Source organism: Citrus sinensis, chromosome 3 (assembly GCF_022201045.2).
Source record: "Citrus sinensis cultivar Valencia sweet orange chromosome 3, DVS_A1.0, whole genome shotgun sequence".
In the NCBI taxonomy this organism is placed as follows: Eukaryota; Viridiplantae; Streptophyta; class Magnoliopsida; order Sapindales; family Rutaceae; genus Citrus; species Citrus sinensis.
This window is the reverse complement of record NC_068558.1, coordinates 23,696,067-23,718,898: the sequence shown is the minus strand read 5'-3', so window position 1 is coordinate 23,718,898 and position 22,832 is coordinate 23,696,067. Positions and strand designations below refer to the sequence as shown.

At 31.6% G+C, this 22,832-nt stretch overlaps 3 protein-coding genes across 15 annotated transcripts; 1 reads left to right on the top strand and 2 right to left on the bottom strand.

Annotated features, from left to right (window-relative positions):
• Positions 1 to 1,237: 1,237 nt before the first annotated feature.
• Positions 1,238 to 6,895, bottom strand: LOC102629155 (uncharacterized). 13 transcript variants are annotated; one of them, XR_008053422.1, is made up of 8 exons: positions 6,268 to 6,895; positions 6,030 to 6,079; positions 4,364 to 4,451; positions 4,107 to 4,223; positions 3,452 to 3,554; positions 3,054 to 3,201; positions 1,778 to 2,052; positions 1,238 to 1,674 (listed from the first exon to the last, which is right to left on the bottom strand). XR_008053422.1 is itself a non-coding variant. In XM_052438269.1 (5 exons), the coding sequence occupies exons 1-5, from the start codon at positions 6,724 to 6,726 to the stop codon at positions 3,504 to 3,506; spliced, it is 765 nt and encodes a 254-aa protein (XP_052294229.1). In that variant the 5' UTR covers positions 6,727 to 6,895; the 3' UTR covers positions 2,842 to 3,503. The 13 variants fall into 13 exon arrangements, 1 of the variants encoding a protein (XP_052294229.1); XR_008053423.1 differs by having other exon boundaries at positions 1,238 to 1,727; positions 1,970 to 2,052; XR_008053424.1 differs by having other exon boundaries at positions 1,970 to 2,052.
• Positions 1,532 to 2,095, top strand: LOC127901276 (blue copper protein 1b). The gene is made up of 2 exons (XM_052438270.1): positions 1,532 to 1,715; positions 1,890 to 2,095. Exons 1-2 carry the CDS (start codon positions 1,532 to 1,534, stop codon positions 2,093 to 2,095), a joined length of 390 nt encoding a protein of 129 aa, XP_052294230.1.
• A 4,759-nt stretch (positions 6,896 to 11,654) lies between the features above and the next one.
• LOC102628607 (vinorine synthase-like) lies at positions 11,655 to 12,910 on the bottom strand. The gene is made up of 2 exons (XM_052435853.1): positions 12,632 to 12,910; positions 11,655 to 12,554 (listed from the first exon to the last, which is right to left on the bottom strand). Exons 1-2 carry the CDS (start codon positions 12,908 to 12,910, stop codon positions 11,655 to 11,657), a joined length of 1,179 nt encoding a protein of 392 aa, XP_052291813.1.
• Positions 12,911 to 22,832: the final 9,922 nt, after the last annotated feature.

Genomic DNA, 22,832 nt, shown 5'->3' with positions numbered 1-22,832 from the left:
GTTTAGTTATTAATGAGAGTTTTTATAAAAAAATTGTAAAATTATTTTAATAAATAAATTTATTAAAGTTATTTTATGAAAGAAATGAAAAAAGATTGTCAAATAAATAAAATATATTTTAGATACTTTAATATTTTAAAAAAACTTTTCAACCTTTATTTCTAAAATTCCAAAGTTTAAACTTTGCTAGTAGATGAAAAATAAATTATTTAATCATTTACTAATAAATACTTTAATATTTAAAAAAAAACTTTTCAATCTTTACTTTTGAAAGTTCAAAGTTTGAATTTTTGATCATTAGATAAACGATACCAAACAAATATTACAACTTCAACATTTATTTTTAACGACTTTTTAACACTTCCTTTAGAATGACATCATCAATAGAATTTCAAAATATCTCTGGTTAAATTTGGCTTTGTATTAAAAAACTATTTTATTCAACCTCTAATAATTCCTGACCACATAATTGGTCTCAGAATAAGATTACTTCGCAAGTTATGTAACAAATGCTCCGCAATTTGCATAATTGACCACAATTTATGATTTGAAGCATTTGTTTTACAAGAAAAAAAAAAAAAGAGAACAGATGAAAATTTACTTTGATAAAATTCTGCCAAGTTGCATTCTTGAACAGCATAGCCATCAACAAGGGAACAAACTTTTTTTAACAAATAATTCATAACTTTAGATATAAAGCTAAATCTAGTAAGAACCAATTTTAGCGAAGATTTTGGGTTAATATCCTTAAAATGATGCAATTAACAAGGTTTCTCAGTTGTGAAGTACAAAATTTGTACAATGCTCACCAAGGAAGGCTGCTAGAATATGACAATTTAATAAATTTATTTAAATAGAGAAGGCTGCTAGAATATGACAATTTAATAAATTTATTTAAATAGAGAGATGCATACTGCCTCAAATATATATACAATCCTGATCTAGTGTGGGTGCCTCATTTTTTTTTTTTTTTCATATGAACAAATTGATAAGCCATATGATTTAATAGAGTCAATTTTTAGTGCTAGTAAATTGCACAGTTTTATAGTATATCAGAAATTAATTCTATTAAGTTGCAATCCTTAACCGCGTGTCCACATTAAGAAAAATAAGGGTGCCCCGCACCCAAGAGTGATTACACACACACTCTTTGTACAAAGAGTGTAAAGTTCGTGATTTTGGAAAAACATGAGCATCCCATACAACTCTTACGCTCCATAAGACTGGTGACGCGCCCTTACCAAAAAGAGTATGTATGTAAATCGTTCGCAACATCAAAACAGCCAAATTTTTAAGAAGGTAAACAGCTTTCCTTATGTTGCCCAAATGGATTGTTGTTGAACATCAGGAACTGAAGCTGTGTATACTGCCAATTATCGTGATATGAGAAAACTAGCTAACATACTTTACATGACTACCTAATCAGATAAACACCAGAATATTGTGAGCCTGCCCACCCATGTTACGGATATTATTGTAAAGATAACCATTTACAGATCCATAACAACATATCTCAGTTTAAGGGAAGGAGATGCTTTTCCAAGCTTACCAAAATTCCAATATGATCATGCTCTGCCTTGTTCTTGCTGCATTCCTTAACATGCTTCAAGTAAGAGGAGCAACCCACATTGTTGGAGACAGGGATGGCTGGTCTCTCTTCGCTGACTCCAACAACTGGACTCAGGGAAAAGAATTTCTCGTTGGTGATGTTCTTGGTAAGTATGTATCTAATGGAGTACATACAAACAAACATAAATGAATCACATATGTACAGTACCAACTTTCATGCTCCCAGTTTTTGATTTCCTAAGCATGCATGTTTTTAACCAGAATAATTGATTTCCTAATGAAGATTGCCAGCACTAATTTTTGTTGTTGTTTTTGGACAGTGTTCAACTATGAAGAACATGTGCACAGTGTGATGCAAGTCAATTCAACTGCATATGAAGATTGCATAAAAGATCCATACATAAGTCTGTTTGCTAGTGGCAGTGACTCAGTGGTTTTATCAGAGGTTGGCCGAAGTTGGTACATTTGTGGAGTAGGTGATCACTGTGAAAATGGCCAGAAGCTGAGCATCAATGTAGCTCCTTAGATATATAAAGAAGAAAATAGTGCCTGGATTACTGCATGAATAAAGCAAAATGCTGCTAGATGTCCATCATAGAAAAATAAGAAAGCTGTTAAAGCTAAAACAGGAAGGTATGAGTGTCGCTATTTGGTGATTATATTATCATTGTTCAGTCTTTATATATTTGTTTTCCATGTACTACTGATAAGTCTTATGCTAGTTCATCAGTCATGTAATCAATTAATAACATTGTAGTCTTTTACATTTTCTTATTGCCTATATGACTACTTTACTCCGTCTCTGGTTACAAAAGTGATATATGTTTAAGTATAACCTTTTAGACCTGTCATCAAGGATACCACACACAACAACCAAGCCAAGAAGCAAGAAAATATACAAATACAAACAGAATCCCAAAATAGTCTAGATTCCATTATCAAGAAAGCAAAATCCAAATTATCCAGTGCATTATAGTAGTGCCTAAATACCATCATACCATCATAGATGCACCAACTATCTCAATTTTTTATTTTTAAAAAATACCCGTGAATGTTGCCTCCTCCATGGTTTTGTAAGCAGGAAAGGAATAAATCTGCACAGACTAAATCTAAAGTGATATATGTTTTAAGTATAATTTTTTAGACCTGCCATCAAGGTTACCACACATGACAACCAAGCCAAAAAGAAGGATAATGCAAAGTACAAACTAAATCCCAAAATACACACATGACAGCCAAGCCAAGAAGCAAGAAAACGTAAAAATACAAAACTAAATCCAACAATATTCTAGATTTCGTTATCAAAAAGGCAAAATCCAAATTATCCCAGTTCATTACAGTAGTGCGTCAATACTGTCACTCCATCATACCTCAAAATTTTTTTATATTTTTAAAATACCCATGAATGTTGCCTCCATGGTTTTTTAAGCAAGAAAGGAACAAATCTCACAAACTAGATATCTTTGTACTAAAATGCTGCTCACGTTCATGAACTGGGTATGGTTTACTTGACAAAAGCAAAACAGAAATCAACGACAGCAAGACCTCAATGAGCCTCTGTAAAGAACTCGCTGCTTTCGCTAGGTTTATCTTCCCGTGATTAGGATAAACGTAGGCATGGGTTAACCTTAACTGCACAATGTCAATAGCAAGATAAGGAAAAGAAGTTTGCCTAACTAGCTTGAAAATAAATGTGGGTTAAAAAAATAATAATAATAAATAAAAGAAACTAAAGGATCAAATAAGTGATGACAAGAGTGCAAACTATTTGCTGTAATACCATCCTTAAACCCCTATATTCAAGTTAAGTATTACAGTTGCCATGTAAAATAAGGTGCTCAATTAAGAACTGAAGCATAGGTTATGATAGAAAGGACAAAACCTGGAAATAATAGAAATATCATGTACACATTCCGACAATCTTGCAGCACATTTTAAGGCTTATTTGCAGCAGTCTGTTTTTCTTGGAGTCTTCCAATCCGCGTCTGCACAAAAAAAAGAAAAGAAATTATCACTTTAAAAAGGAGAAACAGAAAAGGGCGAGAGAGAGAGAGAGAGAGAGAGAGAGGAGGGCCAAATTGTTTAAGTCTTTGACTGAATTGACTTCCATAGAAACAGTAACAATCAATTTCGAATTAAAGTTACACATTTCATTTAGGCAACTCACATACATTATGATATTACTTTTTTTCACATAGGCAAGATTCAACTTGAAGATGTTTTATACACCATTGGCACCCTTTTAAATCACTTGAGCTAAAGCCCGAGGGTTGCAATTATGTAAGGATTTCCCTTACTAGCATAGCAAACTCCAGCACAATACTTGCATTAGAACACTTGTATTTGCATTTATGTCCAAGATTAATGTACAAGTTGATAGTAGAGCATAAACTATCCATATTTATCACACATAATGTACAAGTTGATAGTAGAGCATAAACTATCCATATTCACCACACATAATGTACAAGTTGATAGTAGAGCATAAACTATCCATATTTACCACACAAATTTATTCTTTAGTAAGTGGAAGATACCTTGAATGATTTGGATCGACAGATAGAAGGATCTATTTGTAAACATGTGGAATATGACTTTTCAGCTGCATCATATTGGTCCATAGCCAAAAACACATCACCTTGGCAGATGTAAGCCTGCAAAGCTCAAATCAGTAAACATATCACCAAGATTCATAATGAGATCCAGTAGATTTTATGTTCTTGCATGCCTGCAGTAATATGGTTTATGAGGTGCAAGTGTCTTCTCCAACTTTTAGAGTAAGTAGGTTTCTCACCTCAGTGTAGTTTGGCGCTAATTCAAGGGCTTCTCTGACATCTTCAAGAGCAGCAGAAAAATTGCCCATGGTCAATCTTGCAAGACACCTGAATGGAAAGAAGGTCTCTAAAACTTTTCTATCATAGCAAAACCCATTAATTGAAGAGTACGTTGTGGTAACATTTACAGAAAATATATGTCATTAAAGCCAATTGCTGATATTAATACAAAAGGAAGACTATAGTTAATGAAATATATCAATTGCAATATTTTAACCTCGTGCACTAAACCAAATGTGCTATTCTACCTAACAAATTAAGCTTTTGGGTGGCTTTTTTCTGTCAAGGACAAGCAGGGAAAGGTTCCAACACCATGATTGGGAAAGCCAAATGCTTCAAAGGAAATAGCCCGAGCTTGAAGCCACATTGAATCCAGATGTTACTTAGTTTGAATTTCCTAACATCGTCTCTCAAAAATCATCATTTCCTCAACATGACATGTATATGCACAAAATAAAAAGAAATGCACAAAAGAAAACAAACAAAATTTTTTCGCTAATGCTATTTGTGGTTCTAGAAATTGGCTTTGGCTGAATATTTCTGATTTTGATTGGTTAACTCTCATGCAAATAGAAGTTCGATTTGTAAGAAACATCTCTAGGGAAAAAGGTCTGGGGTACTTTGAAGCCTTTGAATACTTGAACGTCTCCCAGGATCAATGTAATTGCAGGAGGCAAGGAAAAGAGAGATAAAGTCTGTACCCAGCAGCTATTTCTTCTGTTTATACCAAACAAGGGAGCTCTAGAAACCCACATTCGTGATAATTATCTTATAAAACACAATGAGATGTGCCAGAAAAGTTGGTGAATATCCTTTAACAAAAGTCATCATATCATTGACAAGCAAATTAATTTCTACCCACTTCATCTTGAACTCAACATCAAATGATATAAGGGAGAAAGTATTGGCAATCTAATGAAGAAGCTTGGAAAAATTAAAATTAAAACTCAGCATTCTCTTACCCCAAAACAAGTTATGGGTTAGAGGCAACAACTAATCAAGTTTAAGACTATGATGGTTGATCAGGTCTTTAGCTACAGCTGGGATCAGCTTCGAAAAAATCATCTCATCTGTCCGGATTAAGCATTTCTATTGGAACTTAAACTAGTAAATCTGCAAAATCAAGAACAGAGGTTTACACAAGGGTAAATCAAATATATCATCTGCAGTCATTGATGTCAAAAAATGCTTCATAAAACAAAAATCCCCAGTTATATGGGATTTGACCAATCAAAAGAAGAAAGGTTCAGCCAAGCAAATTTCTGAAACCATTAAAAATTCAGATAAAACGACTCGAAAAGCGAATGCCATTATTCAATGAACCAAATATGCGTATGAAGCTATATAAAACGCAAGCTGCGTAAGAGAAGAATAAGCATAACAAGTGGAATATAAAAAAGGGGAATTAGGAACTCATGAGTTAGCTAGATATGTACAGGCTTTGATACCATAATTTCTGTCATCTAAACAAGCCTACAGCAGATACCTTTTTATCTAAACATTACATCACCCCAGTTTATCTAAAAAGTAAAATCGACTCACATCATCTGTGGCCATAAAATCAAAAATTTCCCATAAGTACTGTAAGAAGACTTCCATTGATGAAAAGAATTAAGTTGTACAAACCTGTCTTTATATAAAACATGGATGCCACCAAATGGTTTTAACTCTATGGCCTGCAGCAGCAATTGGCAAGCATGGCATCCGTAGATAAGAACATTTGAGAGAGCAAGCGATTCATGTAAAAATAACACGACTATGTCAACGATTATTTTACTTGAGCCCCCTATACTTTTTAAAATTTTGCTACAGCCTACATAATGTTATTATTTCGTCTGATTGCGGCCCATTGGGCACACGTTACCTGAGAGAGAAAGCCGTCGGCTTCCGAAAAATTAGCCTTTTCAAATTCAGCCTCGGCTCTCTTCCTCAACGCAAGCGCTTCCAGATTCTTTGCAGCATCATGATCACTCTTTATTCCACACAATACCATCAATATCTCAGAGGCTCTAGCCGGGGTCCCACAGTGGCCGACCACGACGCCGTCGGGAAGCGCCACGAGGTTCGGTCCGGCGCCGCACCGGCCCAAGCAGCCGCACGACTTGACAGCGACTTCCGGCGGGGCCAGAGACGACAGGGTTTCAAGAATTTGCATGGAGCCCTGCCTGCGACAAGTGCGGTTCGTGCAAACTCTGAGTTCTTTCAGCTCTGCGTTGATTCGAGCCCGGGGAAGGGGAAAGCAAAACGACTTGTCGTTTGATGGTAAGCGTAAACGAGCGACTGGTAGTACGGAGTTGAATGCCAACCCAAAGCCTCCTTCCATTTTTCCGAACGTTCCCAGTCCAAATCCCACTTTCCTATCTTCTCCTCCAAAAGTATCAGTTCTTCCACCTCAATGCTGACGTGTAATTGTACCACTCGTGTATGACTGCATAAATTTTGTAATAAATTTTTTAAATATGACGAATATTCCCCCCAGCTTTTGCATAAAAAAACATGCCACTTGTTTAAGTTTTTTTGTGATTACAGTATTATCCTTACGTGAAATAACTAAAAATGATAAATAAACAATTATTAATTCAATTATTATCTAAAGATGGTTTATATTCATCAGCACAATAAATATTGCTTGTTTTATCAACTACAACAATTTTAAATTGGCCTAAAACTTTATCAATGAGTATATATATGAATTTAGATGGGAATAAAGGTATGTTTTTATAATATTAAAAAAAATTCAAAAAAAATCACCAAGAAAACAAAGAATGATTCTTATAATTACAGGTAAAAATAATCAAAACTCAAAAGACTAAATTTTCAATTAGCATAAAAGATGAAAATTGAATTATAGCTTTCATTACTATTTATTCAAATTTTGAATACCGTAAAATCTTGATAATTGAATTTTTGATAAATTAATAACCTTTAATAAGTAATAAAATCCTCCAGTCTCAACTTGACAAATATACTAAATTAATAATTTCACTATATGTATAAGACAATAATTTATTTTTGAATCCTTTATGCCCAACGAAAATATAAATTGATAAATAATCAAATACAAATAATAAATAACATATAAAATTCATAATATTAATAATTTTTTTGATAACTTCGATTTTCTCAATTCAACTATTTTCCAAAATATATATGCATCTAATTATTTGAGACTAAAAATAAAAATAGTGTTATTTCAAAAGAAATAAAAAAATAAAAAAAGTGTCCGTTGTATTTATAGAGTTGATATTCTATAGGTTTTGAGCACCTAAAATATGTTATCTTCAAGGTTATTAAATTTGAAAAGTACATACATCAATTTTATATCTATGTATAATGTACTTACATTAATTGGACTTCTATATACATGTTTATATATAATTTTTTAAATTCATACATTAATCTTGGTCAAAGAGACAATACGCGTACCAAGATGACAAAGTAATTAAAATATAGAATCTTTTCCAAATTAACAAATATTTATTTGTTGATAAATTAATAAATTATTCATTTGTTGATAAAATAAATAACCATGGTAAAATAATATTGTTTTCTAATTCTCAATTATGTTATTTTATTGAAGCTTTATAGGTAAAACCTCAATAAATAAATGTGCAATAAATTAATATTCTTGATTAAAAAATAAAATTCTCTGGTCCCATCTTGGGCTACTGTATGAAATTAATAATTTCACAAAATGCAAAAGATAATAATTTTTTGATCCATTTTTTAAGTTGTTAGGCCGGTAGTGCCCAATGAAAATATTATCTAATAATTATGAACTTAATACAAAGTTAATAACAAACAAAATATAAAATTTATAAGATAAAAGAGTTTTTTCTTACAACTTCAATTATCTGAATTCAACTCTTCGTAAAATAGGCATCTAAAGTTTTAAGTTTTTATTTATTTTCTAAATTGAATTCAACCTCATTCTTAATTTTATGCTGAGCATGCACCACACTTAGTAATTTTTTTTTTTTCAGCCAATGCAGATCTTTTTACTCATTTTAAAATGAGAATCCATGAAGAAGAAAAGATATGAAAATTCTAATGATTTGAGACTAAAAATGACAAAATAATTTAATACAACTTCATAATACCTTGATATTCATATTTCTTAGCATTTACACAATAGTGATCTATAAGTACATGATTATAGCAAACTGAATAAAGAAAAAAAAATTGTATTATTACAAGTTCTCTAACTAAGCTATATTATTATGGATAGTAGTGGTTGGATATATTGTTGACTTGAGGAAGCATGATTTGTGTTCTTTTGTAAATAAGTATTTACATGTACCGATAAAACTCTTTTAAAATTAAAAAAGTCTCTTTCTAAATTAATAGATATTCATTTATCAATAAATTAATAAATTGTTCATTCATTAATATATAAATAATTTTATTAAAATAATATTTTTTTATTCCAAACAATATTATTATATAAAATTTTTACTTTCAATGTCAAACTCTCCAAGATATCTATATATGCAGCTATCTCTGAACTAAAATTAACTGCATAATCAACGACATGCCCATCAAAAGTGAATAATTACCGAATGGACTAATCTCTCTTCTGAAATGCCAAATTTCTGATGTGAGAGCAATTAGCAAATCGGGGCCGTGCAATTATTTATTATTACTTTGCTTGTCTTCTTATTGACAATTATTTATTTCGAGGACCCATTAATTAATTCTCCCACGCGAAATAACTTGGCAGCGAATCTATATCAGTCATCCCAAATGAATCTTTGCAATCAAGTTCCAGTGCAGCCCTAAATCTGTTATCTATATATATATCTTGCTGTGTTGGATGGTAATGGTATTAATTATTTTATCTTCTTATCTTCAATTATTTATTTAATGGACCACCTTTTTCGCACGTGCAAATATTTTAACCATAGCCCTTAATCATACCTGTTCGTTGTATGATAAAATCTCAGCCGTTGATGCATTATCTCAATGCATTATGGCTGTGTTTGGCATATTATATTGTATTATTTAAATACAATTATAAGGTATATTTGGCACACTGGATTGTATTATACTGTATTACATTATTTTAATACAATTATATTATATTATGTTGTATTGTATTAGCATTAGACTATAATAATGCTGTACAATATTTAATATTACATTATACTATATTAATTTTTAATTATATTATGTTTGGACTTACACTGTATTAATTTTTTTGTGATTAATTTATATTATATATTTCAAAACAATATTTCTTAGTACTTAAAAAAAATACTAATTATAGAAGTATTAAATTTAAAAATTTTTTACATCATTTTTAATATAAAAATAAAAAATATCATAATTTTTCATTATATATATATATATATATAAATTCTAAACTTTTCAAATGGATTGAGTGATGAATTGCAAAACAACTTGTACATATTTTGCTTATATTATAAAATAAATGGTAAAATAAATTATAAAACAATAAACACAAATCTGACACATCACACATCATCCTTATCTCTTATCTCCCTCTTTTACCATCTCCAAACTCAATCTCCTTCTGTAATTCTTTTTCGTCCTTCTCTCTTCTGTTCTTCTTCCTTTGTTTATTTTTTCTTTATTCTCTGGGTTCTTTGCATCCTTTATTTATTTATTTATCTATGTAAAAAAGTCACCACAATCTATATAGATTTATAATTCTTATTCCATCTCTTAAATTCAACAATTCACCACCACAATCTCCACTAATCTCTTAACCACTCTCTCTCACATAAACTCCTCTGCTCTTTTAGATTATTATTATTATTTTTTTTTGGGGCTTTATAGAGTCATCAACTGAAACATTTAAACTCGAAACTTAAATGGAAAAATGAAATATGCACGTAAATCTGTTCGAATATCGCCGTAGCACCACTGCCACTCTACGCTGTTTTTCGAACTTCAAATGACGCCTTGACTCCAATCAAAGATTCAGACGCTTCGACTACACCGCTCACTTAGTGATTCTATTTGCTATGTTTGGCTCTTGAGAAATTGAAGGAGAAGGGAGGAAAATCTGTGAGTGAAAGGCGAGTGAGTTTGAGAGAAAAGTTTTATTTTGGGTTTTGCGAAGAGAAGATTTGGTTTGTGGTTGTGTCTGAGATCGTGAAGAAGAAAGTATTTTCTCTCTATTCTAATGCAATGCGGCCTAATTACGACCACCCGCACGGGTTTAATTTTTGCGGCGTTTGGTGTATTACAATGTGGTCAATACAAAGTTTATTTTTTGCCAAATATAGTATTGTATTAATTTAATACAATACAAGGCTATAATGAGGAGAAATGTTGGGTGCCAAACACACCCAAGGATTATTAAAATAAATATAGTAATTTATACAAATTAATCTATTTAAATTATATTTTTATTTATTTAAAAAGTTTAAAGTTATTTTTTTAGTTACTATTTACAAAAGGTAATATAATTAAAATGTGGTCTTGCTAACTTGGGGATTATGAGATTGTCAAATAAGCCCTTGAATTAAAACTTGGTTGTTTATCAAACTAGACTTTACACTTATATTTTTTATTATGAAACATAATTTGGATCCAATGATGATCATGTTTGTGTGTGTTTACCTTTCCACGAACAGTGAAAAAAATATGAGAGAGGAAAATGAACTATATAGGAAGAGATGAAAGTATAAATTTTTAAAATTATAAATTATTTTCTTTGAACTCATTCAAGTTAATTTGTCAAACAAATAAGAGGGATAAGCCGAAAATTTACCATATATATGTATTTTACATAGAAAAAAATGATAAAGAGCCCTAACTTTGACATAATGGTGATAAAATAATTATAAAATGGTGTGGTTTAATAGTGTTAATTGAAAAATAATGCTAATTTTTTACTTAGCAATATAGTACCATGCTGTTTTATATATAGTTGTTTTATCTCCATTGTATCAAAATTCTTTCTTTTAAATATCATTACTCCATATGTAAACAGATCAGTCTGCCATCGCCTGATTAATGATCATTCTTTTGATAATTTAGCTCGACCAACAATAAGAGAAACAACAAAATCAACTTTTTATATATAGGGCTACCTATGAGCTGCATTCTGGTATTGCAATATGAATAACTTTATTTAGCAAAAAATAATGCCAAAGAGACAAAGTACGCTGATAAAGCGCTGATAGAGTAACTAAATGTTTGGCAGCAGCTAGCCTTATTTCAAATTCCTAAACATCGCAGGTATATTTTATGAATCAAGAAAATGAAGTAAATATGAGCTAGCTACGTAGAAACATAAGCAAGAAGTTCCTGGTCATTTTCGAATATGGCCATAACTTCTTCCTCCAAGTGAACCCATACCTCAATTCCATCTCCAGATTTGGTGTCCATGAAATGAATTACATTCTTATAAGGAAAACAACCCCAAGCAACCGAAATAGGCTTCCCCAACCCAAAGTCTGCTTCATATACAGGAAACTTACATAAACTTGAGATAATGCAATAACCCAATTCTACTTTGTCAAATCTTTCACCATTCGTTATGGCCAAGTCAATGAGTTCTGAGTGTTCAACATTCTTTGCTTTTAAATAATCCTTGTCTATTTTGCCTATAGCATCTCTGAACTTGTTTACCATTCGATTATCATGATTTTCTTCTAAAATTGTCACAGCAAATGCAAAGAGATTCCCAAAAGAATCGGCCGGCAGCTGTGGTTCCATCCGCTTACGCAAATTCACTGCATGGACAAGCATGCAAGGTTTTTCAGGACTAACCTTGATACGAGTAGAAGCAGCAAGACGACTCCATAAAAAAGCTGACAATGCCTCGACACGGGTTGGATATATCAAGTTGTCTAACCCATATTTGTCTCTAAGAGTAGTTATCTTAGACCCCTCAAACAGAAATTTCTTCAACACAACTTTCTTTGGCCTAGGATCAAAACTCGTTCCGGAGCTGCCCCCTGCGTCCTTGGGGGGAAAGAGCTTCGCGGCCACAAATTCTGGAAGAATATTTTCACTCTCGCCACGAGCAACCGCAGCCCAGGTTTTGGTAAACGTGATCAAAGACGAACCATCTTCTATCCTGTGAGAAATCATCACAGCAATAGCAACATTGCCACAATTAAAAATGTTAACCTGAATGGCAATGGCTAAACCATCGACACTGACAACATCTTTTTCCTGATCAATGGGAGAAGTTTTTTGAACTCGCTTGAAAATTCAGGTTCATTGACGATTTCTGAAAGGTGACAACTGACTTTAGCCTCCGAGAAAACGACTCCCTCATCGTTGCAATCTACATAGTTGTTCTTGATGCGTCCGGCTAAGGGATAGTACTTGGTTAGCACATTGGACAATGATGATTTAAGAGAGTTACTAAACAGGTGGTTGTTGCTAACAAGTTTGTGATCGTCAAGATGATAGAAGTATAGTAAAGAAATATATACTGGTGGACCGATTTGATCAAGATGGGAAAATTGGTAATGGCGAAGTTGACTTGGTGTCGGAGTTGATGGTTTGATCATTTCTTTAGACATCGTTTCAACATCGATTTTCATTTTTACAAGGAAAACTTAAGATGCCCAATGTTGTCAATTGGTTGTCTAAGCTTTCTTTATTCTTAAAATTATGTTGATGAGTCCATTACTTATCGCTATGAGACATATATATAGAGTTGTAATGGTGAGAAAGATATGGTATATGTTTTCTGTTTTTCTAGAATAGAATTTTAGCTTTTTAAAGTTCTCTTGTTTTTGACTTTTGAGTATAATGGATTAGTATCCTCTTTTATTATTTTTTTTCCTCCTAGTATTTCCTGTCTTTTAAAATCAATGAAAAAAATGGCTTAATAATAATAAAGCGAAAAAAATTGGCTTAATTATTAAAGAAATTCCAAATTCAATCTTAGCCACTCATTAAACTAAGAGAAACTAGGAGACAAAAAAACTATAAAGGGATCCTTGTCTGAATATAATAATATTAATATGACGTATTTTATGTGCAAATTTATAATAATGACTAAAATAAATACAATGTTAAATAAAATAGGTAGGTATATATATGCAGACGGTGGTAAGGAGCATGATAATTAAAATAGACTTAATATTGGATAATATATGGTATATATGTAATATTAATGAATATGTTTACTACAATTTATACTCTTTTTTTTTTGCTATGTTAAAAAATGTGTAATGATAGAACGGTTTGATCAAGATAGGAAAATTCCCAGTGGTGAGGGTGATTAATTTAGGGTCGAAGTTGATGCTCTGACCATCTCCCTAGAGAATTTTTTTTCACCATTTATTTTTATTTTCACAAGAAAAACAAGTAATTCTCCCAACTGGTTGTTTAAGCTTTCTCCATTCTAAAAATTACATTGATGAGTCAATTATTCATCACTAATAAATCTATCTATCTATATCTATATATATATATAAAGTTGGGACTTGAGGAGGTGATGTGGCATCACCATTTCTCATCTTTGTATATTATCTATTATCTAATAAGTAAAGAAATTTTCTTTTAGATTTGACTTTTCATCTTTTCATAATTAATTTGATTGTTATTACACAATAACAATTATGTAAAGATTTTAATGAGGCGTATTCTTTATAATGAACATATAAGAGGGAGTGTTATGAATTTATTAAAATAAATGTAAATGTTTATAACATATATCTCTTGGCCTCCCCACTATCTCCCATTAGTAATCTTTAGCTTCCCAATAACTCCCACTATCTCACAAGGAATTATGATCCATAATTTTTCATTAATTTCATGGAGTGATTATGTAACTATAAAAGGAGAGCTCATCTTTTTGTTTTGTACACACACAATTGGAATGAATAAAATTACTCTATAATATATTTTCTCATTTTATTTTTTATCTTGCATTATTTCTTTATTTGTATTGTGGCTAATAGCTTTTTATTTTTATTTTTTATAAGGCCGTCTCATCTTTAAAAAAAATCTATTCATATTTTTTATCAGTTTCATCAAGTGTAAAGTAAGAAAAAAGGATAATACTAAATTCTTTTTTTAAAGCCGTGTGAAGCGCGGTTCTATTTTCTAGTATATATATAAAGCTGGGACTTGAGGAGGTGATGTGACATCACAATTTCTCATCTTTGTATATTCTCTATTATCTAATAAATAAATAAATTTTCTTTTATATTTGGCTTTTCATCTTCTCATAATTAATTTGATTGTTATTACACAATAACAATTATGTAAAGATTTTAATGAGGCATATTCTTTGTAATGAACATCCAAGGGGGAGTGTTATGAATTTATTAAAATAAATGTAGATGTTCATAACATATATCTCTTAGTCTCCCCACTATCTCCCATTAACAACCTTTAGCTTCCCTATAACTCCCACTATCTCACAAGGAATTATGATCCATAATTTTTCATTAATTTCATGGAGTGATTATGTAACTATAAAAGGAAAGCTCATCTTTTTGTTTTGTACACACAATTGGAATGAATAAAATCACTCTACAATATATTCTCTTATTTTATTCTTTATCTTGCATTACTTCTTTATTTGTATTGCTGGCTAATAGTTTTTTTTTGTTTTTTATAAGACTGCCTCATCTTGAAAAGAAATAAATTCATATTTTTTATCAGTTTCATCAAGTGTAAAGTAAAAAAAAGGATAATATTAAATTCTTTTTTCAAAGCTGCGTGAAACGCGGTTCTATTTTCTAGTTTATATATAGAGCTGAAGCTCTTTCCTTTGTGCGATGTAATGGTAAAGAAAAAAAAAGTGATAAATATTTTATCTTTTTCTATAATGAAATTTTAGCTTCCCAAAGTTTCCAATATTTAGCCTTTTGAGTATAATAGTCTAAAAGATTAAGATTAAGTGCTAAGTTGAATTTTTGGTGAGCACTTAATTAATAGTCATGATTTAATTTTTCTTTTATTTTTTTATTTTCCTTACCTAACAACCATTGATTAAATGCTTAGTAAAAGCTCAGCTCACGTTCTTATCCTAGTCTTAATATAACTTGTTTTATTGTAAGAGTTTTATAATAATAATCACTAATAAATTTAACATTGAATTTAATTACTATAAATATATATATATATATATATATATATATATATTTATAGTAATTAAAATGGACATAATATTGAATAATGTTTAGTAGATATGTTATATTCATGAACATGATCATTACAAATATACTCTCTGTCTCTCTCTCTCTTTTTCCTTTTTTCTTTTTTCTTTTGTTTTCTATCTTCAAAATAATTGATAACCTTAAAAAAGTTATTTCTAATATTGATGTTTGATTCGTTATATTATAATAAATTACAAATGTTTCTTGAATTTTTTTTTATTGGATAGCTATTCCTCCTATTCTTTTCAAAATAAGATGGATAATTTGTTAAAATTTATTTAAAATTTTTTTACCAAACATCAAAATAAAATTTAATTTCTTAAAATATCTTTTGACTATTTCAAAAGTAATTCGAAATGGCTACGAGCAGAGCATAAGCAAGACAAGGTTTGGGTCGTGGCCCTGTAGAAAAAAATAATAAGCCCAAAAATTAATTTAAATAATAATATAACTTAAAAAAATCATTTTAAATTACTTCTATTTATCAAAATACCATCATACATATTAAACTAAAATAAGCTAATTTTATTGTGGTACATGTTTGACACTATTCTTCTATTCTAAAATTCCAATTTGGCAGCTCTCTCCTTTTAGATCTTTAATTCACAATTCTCACCTTTTTCAACTGCATTATTTGGTAAGTTTAGTTTATTATTTAGCTTCTTTATTTAAATTTAAAGATGGGAGATGATTTCTTGCAAGATTTCTTGCAAACTATTAGGTTATTTAAATCGAAAAGGAAATTGTAGAAATATTCAGTTAAGAATCAATAACACATGGCTTCGTTCCTTGAAAAAAGCAGAGCAAGTTTACAAGATTTTATTTTGGTACCTTTTATTTTTAACTGACTAGATGTCTTGATGTATAATTTGAATAATACATTATTAAAATTATTTCTTTTTGAAGTATTTTAATTTTTAATTAATAAATGCTTATTTAAATTAGAAACTTATATTAAATATATTTCTTCTTTATTTTCATCTTATGTTTCTCCGCCTCATCTTCGAGAATAGTCATTGTCTACAATGAAGTAAAATTCAAAATAAGCTAGTATTATTTTTTTTAGAAAAATATTTACAAAATTTTAATGCAAAGTTTGCATTCCAAATGATATGGTATTTAACATGTCATTTATTCATTGGTTCGATGAAATTATATCATTAATCATAAACTAAAAAGTTAATTTTTTCTAAATACATGGTAGTTATCAATTGGTGGCACATCATTTTAGATACATAGTTTGCATCCCAATTTTATAATTAAGTATATCATTATTGATTTTCTAAATATGGATTTTAATTAATGCATTTTTTGCTTTTAGGACTTATGCATGCTCAATAGGATTTATTTTCGGTAATTTATTTGATGTAGTACTCGAATAGTCACATCCCACCTAAAAGTGGTTTTAATGTGACATATATTTCTTCTTTATTTTGAGGAAAAATGACACCCACACCCTGAAGGTTTAGAGAAATAGTCATAAAGACCCTAAGTTTCTAATAAGAGATACCATTACCTCTTTTTACCATAATGCCTTTTGACTCTATAAATCCTAAAAAAATAACCCAAACTTTTATAATAAAATATAAATATGGCATTAAAATAGATGTAATAAATATATATTAAAATAATTTTAATATTTAAAGATATTTTTAGATTTTTTATTTATTATACTTATTTTATTATATTAAAGTAATTTTCAATAATAGATAGAAACATAATATTAAAATAAATAAATAAAAATAAAAATTATTTTGAATATTATGTAAAAGTTAATTTTAATATTATTAATAGAGAGATTTATTTAATTGTAAAATCTTTTTAACTAAAGATTTATTTAAAATCTTTATAATATTAAAAATATATTATTAAAATAAAAATAAAAATAAAAATTTAAAAATTTAATATTATTTTAAATGTAAAAAATAATTTAATATTATTAGTCTACTAGATAGATTACATTATTTATATTAAATTTGTGTTAATTAAAAACCTTTAAAGTTAATTTTTTAATTACTATAATCAAAGGGTATAATGGACAAAAAAATGAGTATTATTGTCCATTTTTTAAAGCTTGAAAGTTTTTGTGACCATTTCCCCAAACCTTGGGGATGTAGGAGTCATTTTTCCTTATTTCGATCTAATATTTCTTTGACACAATCAAGAATTAGGTGAACCTTTAATATTTGATAACTTCAAATAATTGATAATTAACTGTAGAAAAATCGAGATAGTTGATAACTTCAATTATTTAATATTTTGTGCATGTCCTGATTTGAGGAGAACATTTTAAAAATCAATAATTTATTAATATGCTATAGAAATAGTCAATCAATATTTACATGCCAATAAGAGGTTATATATAAATCAATTGATTTACTTTATGCACTCCGTATGATAGAAGATTAAACAAACTATCATATCTCTTAAAGTAAAGGATTTTGGAGGATTGATGCCATGAGATTCGATAAATAATTTTAAAGCAAATTGATTAAACAAAAATACGTTTGATTGAGAGAAGGATGTCAAAATTAGTGGCTGCAGCATCTAGAAGCCACATCTAGAAAAGTTGAAGCAGCAAATTTGAAGCAAAATTGGTGGCACACGACTTGGATGTTGAAGATGCCGAAATTTTGGAAAGAAGAGATGGTGCTGCCAAGGAAGAAGAAAGAAGAAGAAAGAAGAAAGAAGAAGAATGAAGAAACTTTGAAATTCAAAGGCAGTTGAAAAAAAAAATATTTAAATAAATAGAAAAGGAAGAGGGAATGAAGCCTATAAATAGATGCTTCATTCCGCTCTTCAATCAATCCATTCTTGAGTTCTGCTCTTCTACTATGAGAAAGAAAAATTAAGAGTTGTGTGAGAGATTAAGAGTTTTAATACTCTTGTGTAATTAGTGAGTGAGAGATTGGGTGTATTGGGGTTTTGGGTAGTAAGCTAAAATATTACAATACTTGTAATACTCATATCACTAGTGAAATATTTTCCTTCTGTGTTCGCCCGTGGATGTAGGCTAAAAGCCGAACCATGTAATTTTTTGGTGTCCTATTTTGTGCTTGTTCTTTATTTTCTTCCAATTTGATTTAGCTGTGACCCTATTTTACCCACTAAATTCCTAACAGTAGTATCAGAGCTACTGGTTGTATTTTTTGGAGTCTGTGGTACTGTTCACATAAAAATACTATTCACGTATGCGGTACTGTTCACGTATACAGTTACTATTCACGTGAAATGGTGGGAGCTAATCCTAGCAAAGTTAGTTTTTGGTGAAAAGCAATGGCGGCAAAATACAAAATTGAGAAGTTCAACGGAAATAATTTTTCGTTGAGGAAAATGAAGATGAAAGCTGTATTGAGGAAAAATAATTGCTTGGCAGCAATTGGAGAAAGGCCCATGGAGATAACTAATGACAAGTGGAATGAGATAGATAGCAATGCCATTTCTGATCTACACGTGGCACTTGCGGATGAAGTATTATCCAGTGTGGCAGAGAAAAAGACGGCAAAAGAAATATGGGATACTCTCACAAAATTGTATGAGGCAAAGTCGCTGCACAATAAGATCTTCTGAAAGAGGAGACTCTGTACTCTTCGAATGGCGGAATCTACATTAGTGACCAACCATATCAACACCTTAAAGACTTTATTTTCATAACTCACAACGTTGGGTCATAATATAGAGGAAAATGAACGTGCAGAGCTTTTACTTCAAAGTCTACCAGATCCATATGATTAACTCATTATCAATTTGACGAACAACAACCCAGCGGACTGTCTAGTCTTCGATGATGTTGCAGCCTCCGTATTAAATGAGGAGAGCAGGCGGAAAAATAAGGAAGATAGACAAGCAAATTAGCAATAAGTAAAAGCACTATCGGTGACGAGAGGGAGATCAATAGAATGTGGCCCCAGTGGGAGTCACAATCATGGTAGGTCAAAATTAAGAAGTAAGAAGAATGTCAAATGCTACAATTGTGGCAAGAAAGGGCACGTCAAGAAAGAGTGTTGGAGTAACAAGAAGAGAAAAGAGGGCAAAGAACATGAATCATCAAATGATCAGGGGTGTGTAGCAAGTACCTCGGATGATGGCGAAATTCTCTACAGCGAGGCAACAACTGTTTCAGAAGGCAGAAAATGATTATCTGAAGTCTGGCTTATAAACTCATGAGCTACCTAGCACATGACTTCTCGGAAAGAATGGTTCCACACATATGAACCTATCTTAGGAGGATCTGTATATATGGGGGATGATCATGCCTTAGAGATTGTTGGTATTGGTACTGTCAAAATAAAAATGTTGGATGGTACAGTTCGCACAATTGAGGAGGTACGACATGTCAAAGGCTTGAGGAAGAATCTATTAGCTTTAGGACAAATGGATAGTCATGGGTATAAAAGTCATGTGGAGAATAGAATTATGAAGATAGTCAAAGGTGCGCTTGTATTGATGAAGGCAGAAAAAATCGATGCTAATTTGTTTATGCTTAAAGGAGAAAAACTATAAGAAGTTGATGTGTGGGTTGCATCAAACGGAGAAGAGTCAACGATGATATGGCATCTCAAACTTGGCCACATGTTGGAACAAGGTTTGAAGATTCTCTCTGAATGAAAATTGCTTCTAGGGTTCAAATCGGTAAGCTTACCATTTTGCGAGCATTGTGTTACAAGTAAACATTATAGATTAAAGTTCAGTAGATCTATTGTTAGAAGTAAATGAATTCTAAACTTAGTTCACTATGATGTTTTGAAATCACCAGACATATCCATGGGAGGTGCAAAGTACATGGTGACTTTCATTGATGATTATTTTAGGAGATGTTGGGTGTATCCAATTAAGAAAAAGTCAGATGTATTTTCAGTGTTTAAAGAATACAAAGCACAAGTGGAACTTGAATCCGGAAAAATGATCAAGTGCTTGAGGACGGATAATGGTGGAGAGTATACAGATGGCGAGTTTCTTGCTTTCTGTAAGCAAGAAGGTAAAGGCAGTTCACGGTAGCATATACTCCTCAACAAAATGGAGTGGCAGAGCGGATGAACATGACTCTTATAGAACGAATAAGAACTGTGTTGAGGACTGATGGTCTACCCAATTTATTCTGGACAGAAGTAGCCAAAACTGCCTGTTATATAGTAAATCGGTCGCCATCCATAACAATTGGGTTGAAGATAGCGATAAAGATGTGGACTGGAAAGCCAACTAATTACTCTTACATACATGTATTTGGATGTCCTATGTACGTAATGTACAATGCCTAAGAAAGAGCAAAGCTGGATCCAAAATTTAGAAGATGTATTTTCTTGGGATATGATAATGGAGTAAAGGGGTATCGTTTGTGGGACCCCACTGCCCACAAGATCATCATCAGCAGAGATGTTATCTTTATAGAAGATCAATTGCAAAGGAGAGATGGTGATGATAGCACTGTAAAAGAAAAATCAGAGACTGCGCCGGTATATGTGGAAAATAATCCTGAAGATTCAGATTCTTCTGAAGCAGCACTAGAGCATGAGGAACAAGAACCAATCAAGTCAGAGACTCTAGAAATTCGTTAGTCAACTCGTGAGAGACAACCGCCAGCGTGGCACTCGGAGTATGTCATAGAGATCAATGTTGCATACTGTCTTTTAACAGAGGATGGAGAGCCATTAACTTTCCATGAAGCTTTAAACAGCTCAGATGTTGCTTTGTGGAAGACAACAACGCAGGAAGAAATTGAGGCTCTATATAAGAACAAAACATGAGAACTTATATCACTACCACGCAGAAGAAAAGCCATTGGTAACGAATGGGTCTACAAGATCAAACGTGATGGCAATGACCAAGTGAAGTGGTACCGTGCAAGATTGGTGGTGAAATGATATGCTTAGAAAGAAGGTATTGACTTCAATGAGATATTTTCTTTAGTAGTTCGACTTACAACAGTCAGAGTAGTCTTGGTGATGTGTGCTACATTTGATTTACATCTTGAGCAGTTAGACGTGAAACTGCATTTCTTCATTGAAAACTTGAAGAAGAAATTTATGTACTCTAACCAGAAGGTTTTGCTGAAATAGGAAAAGAGAACTTGGTTTGTAGGTTGAACAAATCTTTATACGGTTTCAAACAGGCGTCGATGTGTTGGTATAAGAGATTTGATTCCTTCATCATGAGCTTTGGATACAACAAACTCAGTTCCGACCATTGTGCATATTACAAGAGGTTTGAAGATAATGATTTCATCATTTTGCTGTTGTACGTGGATAACATGTTGGTAGCAGGTCCCAACAAAGATCGAGTCCAAGAACTGAAGGCACAGTTGGCTAGGGAGTTTGAAATGAAGGACTTGGGACCAACAAACAAGATTCTAAGGATGCAAATTTACCGAGACAGAAATAACATCAAGATTTGGCTTTTTCAGAAGAACTACTTGAAGAAAATCTTGCGACGCTTCAACATGCACGATTGTAAGCCAATTTCTACTATACTTTATGTTAATTTTAAATTATCCTCAAGTATGTGTCCTAGCAATGAAGTAGAGAGGAAGGAGATGTCTCGAGTACTGTATGCATCAGCAGTGAGAAGTTTAATATTCGCTATGATTGTATAAGACCAGACATTGCACAAGCAGTGGGAGCAGTCAGTCGATACATGACGAATCCTGGTGGAGAACATTGGAGAGCTGTGAAGAGGATCCTGAGATATATCAGAGGAACCTCAAATATTGCATTATGTTATGGAGGATCAGAATTTACTGTCAGGGGCTACGTGGATTCAGATTTTACAGAAGACCTTGATAAAAAGAAATCCACTACTGTCTATGTGTTTACACTTGCGAGAGCAGCTATAAGCTGGGTTTCAAAATTGCAGACTGTTGTGGCTTTATCTACAACAGAAGCAGAATACATGGCAGCTACACAAGCTTGCAAGGAAGCTATTTGGATACAAAGGTTATTGGAGGAGCTCGGGCACAAACAAGAGAAAATTTCTGTGTTTTGTGATAGTCAGAGTGCCTTGCACATTGCAAGGCATCCAACCTTTCATTCCAGAACAAAGCATATAGGAGTTCAGTACTATTTCGTTCGAGAAGTAGTGGAAGACGTAAATGTGGATTTGCAGAAAATCCATACGAAGGAGAACCTAACAGATATTATAACTATGCCAATTAATATTGACAAGTTTGTATAGAGTAGATCCTCTTGTGGCCTGGTAAAAACGTAAGCAATAAGACAATGGCGAAGCATAAAGGATGGTGTGGAGATTGATTGATTCTCAATTAAATCTCCAAGTGGGAGAATGTCAAAATTAGTGGCTACAGCATCTAGAAGCCGCATCTAGAAAAGTTGAA

Coding starts and splice junctions, on each gene's coding strand:
- LOC102629155 (XM_052438269.1), bottom strand. CDS start 6,726: ATGGAAGGAGGCTTTGGGTTGGCATTCAACTCCGTACTACCAGTCGCT. Junction 6,080..6,267: donor CCGACGGCTTTCTCTCTCAG/GTAACGTGTGCC, acceptor TTGCTGCTGCAG/GCCATAGAGTTAAAACCATT. Junction 4,452..6,029: donor CATGTTTTATATAAAGACAG/GTTTGTACAACT, acceptor CTTTCCATTCAG/GTGTCTTGCAAGATTGACCA.
- LOC102628607 (XM_052435853.1), bottom strand. CDS start 12,910: ATGTCTAAAGAAATGATCAAACCATCAACTCCGACACCAAGTCAACTT. Junction 12,555..12,631: donor TCGTTTTCTCGGAGGCTAAA/GTCAGTTGTCAC, acceptor CCCATTGATCAG/GAAAAAGATGTTGTCAGTGT.
- LOC127901276 (XM_052438270.1), top strand. CDS start 1,532: ATGCTTTTCCAAGCTTACCAAAATTCCAATATGATCATGCTCTGCCTT. Junction 1,716..1,889: donor TCTCGTTGGTGATGTTCTTG/GTAAGTATGTAT, acceptor GTTTTTGGACAG/TGTTCAACTATGAAGAACAT.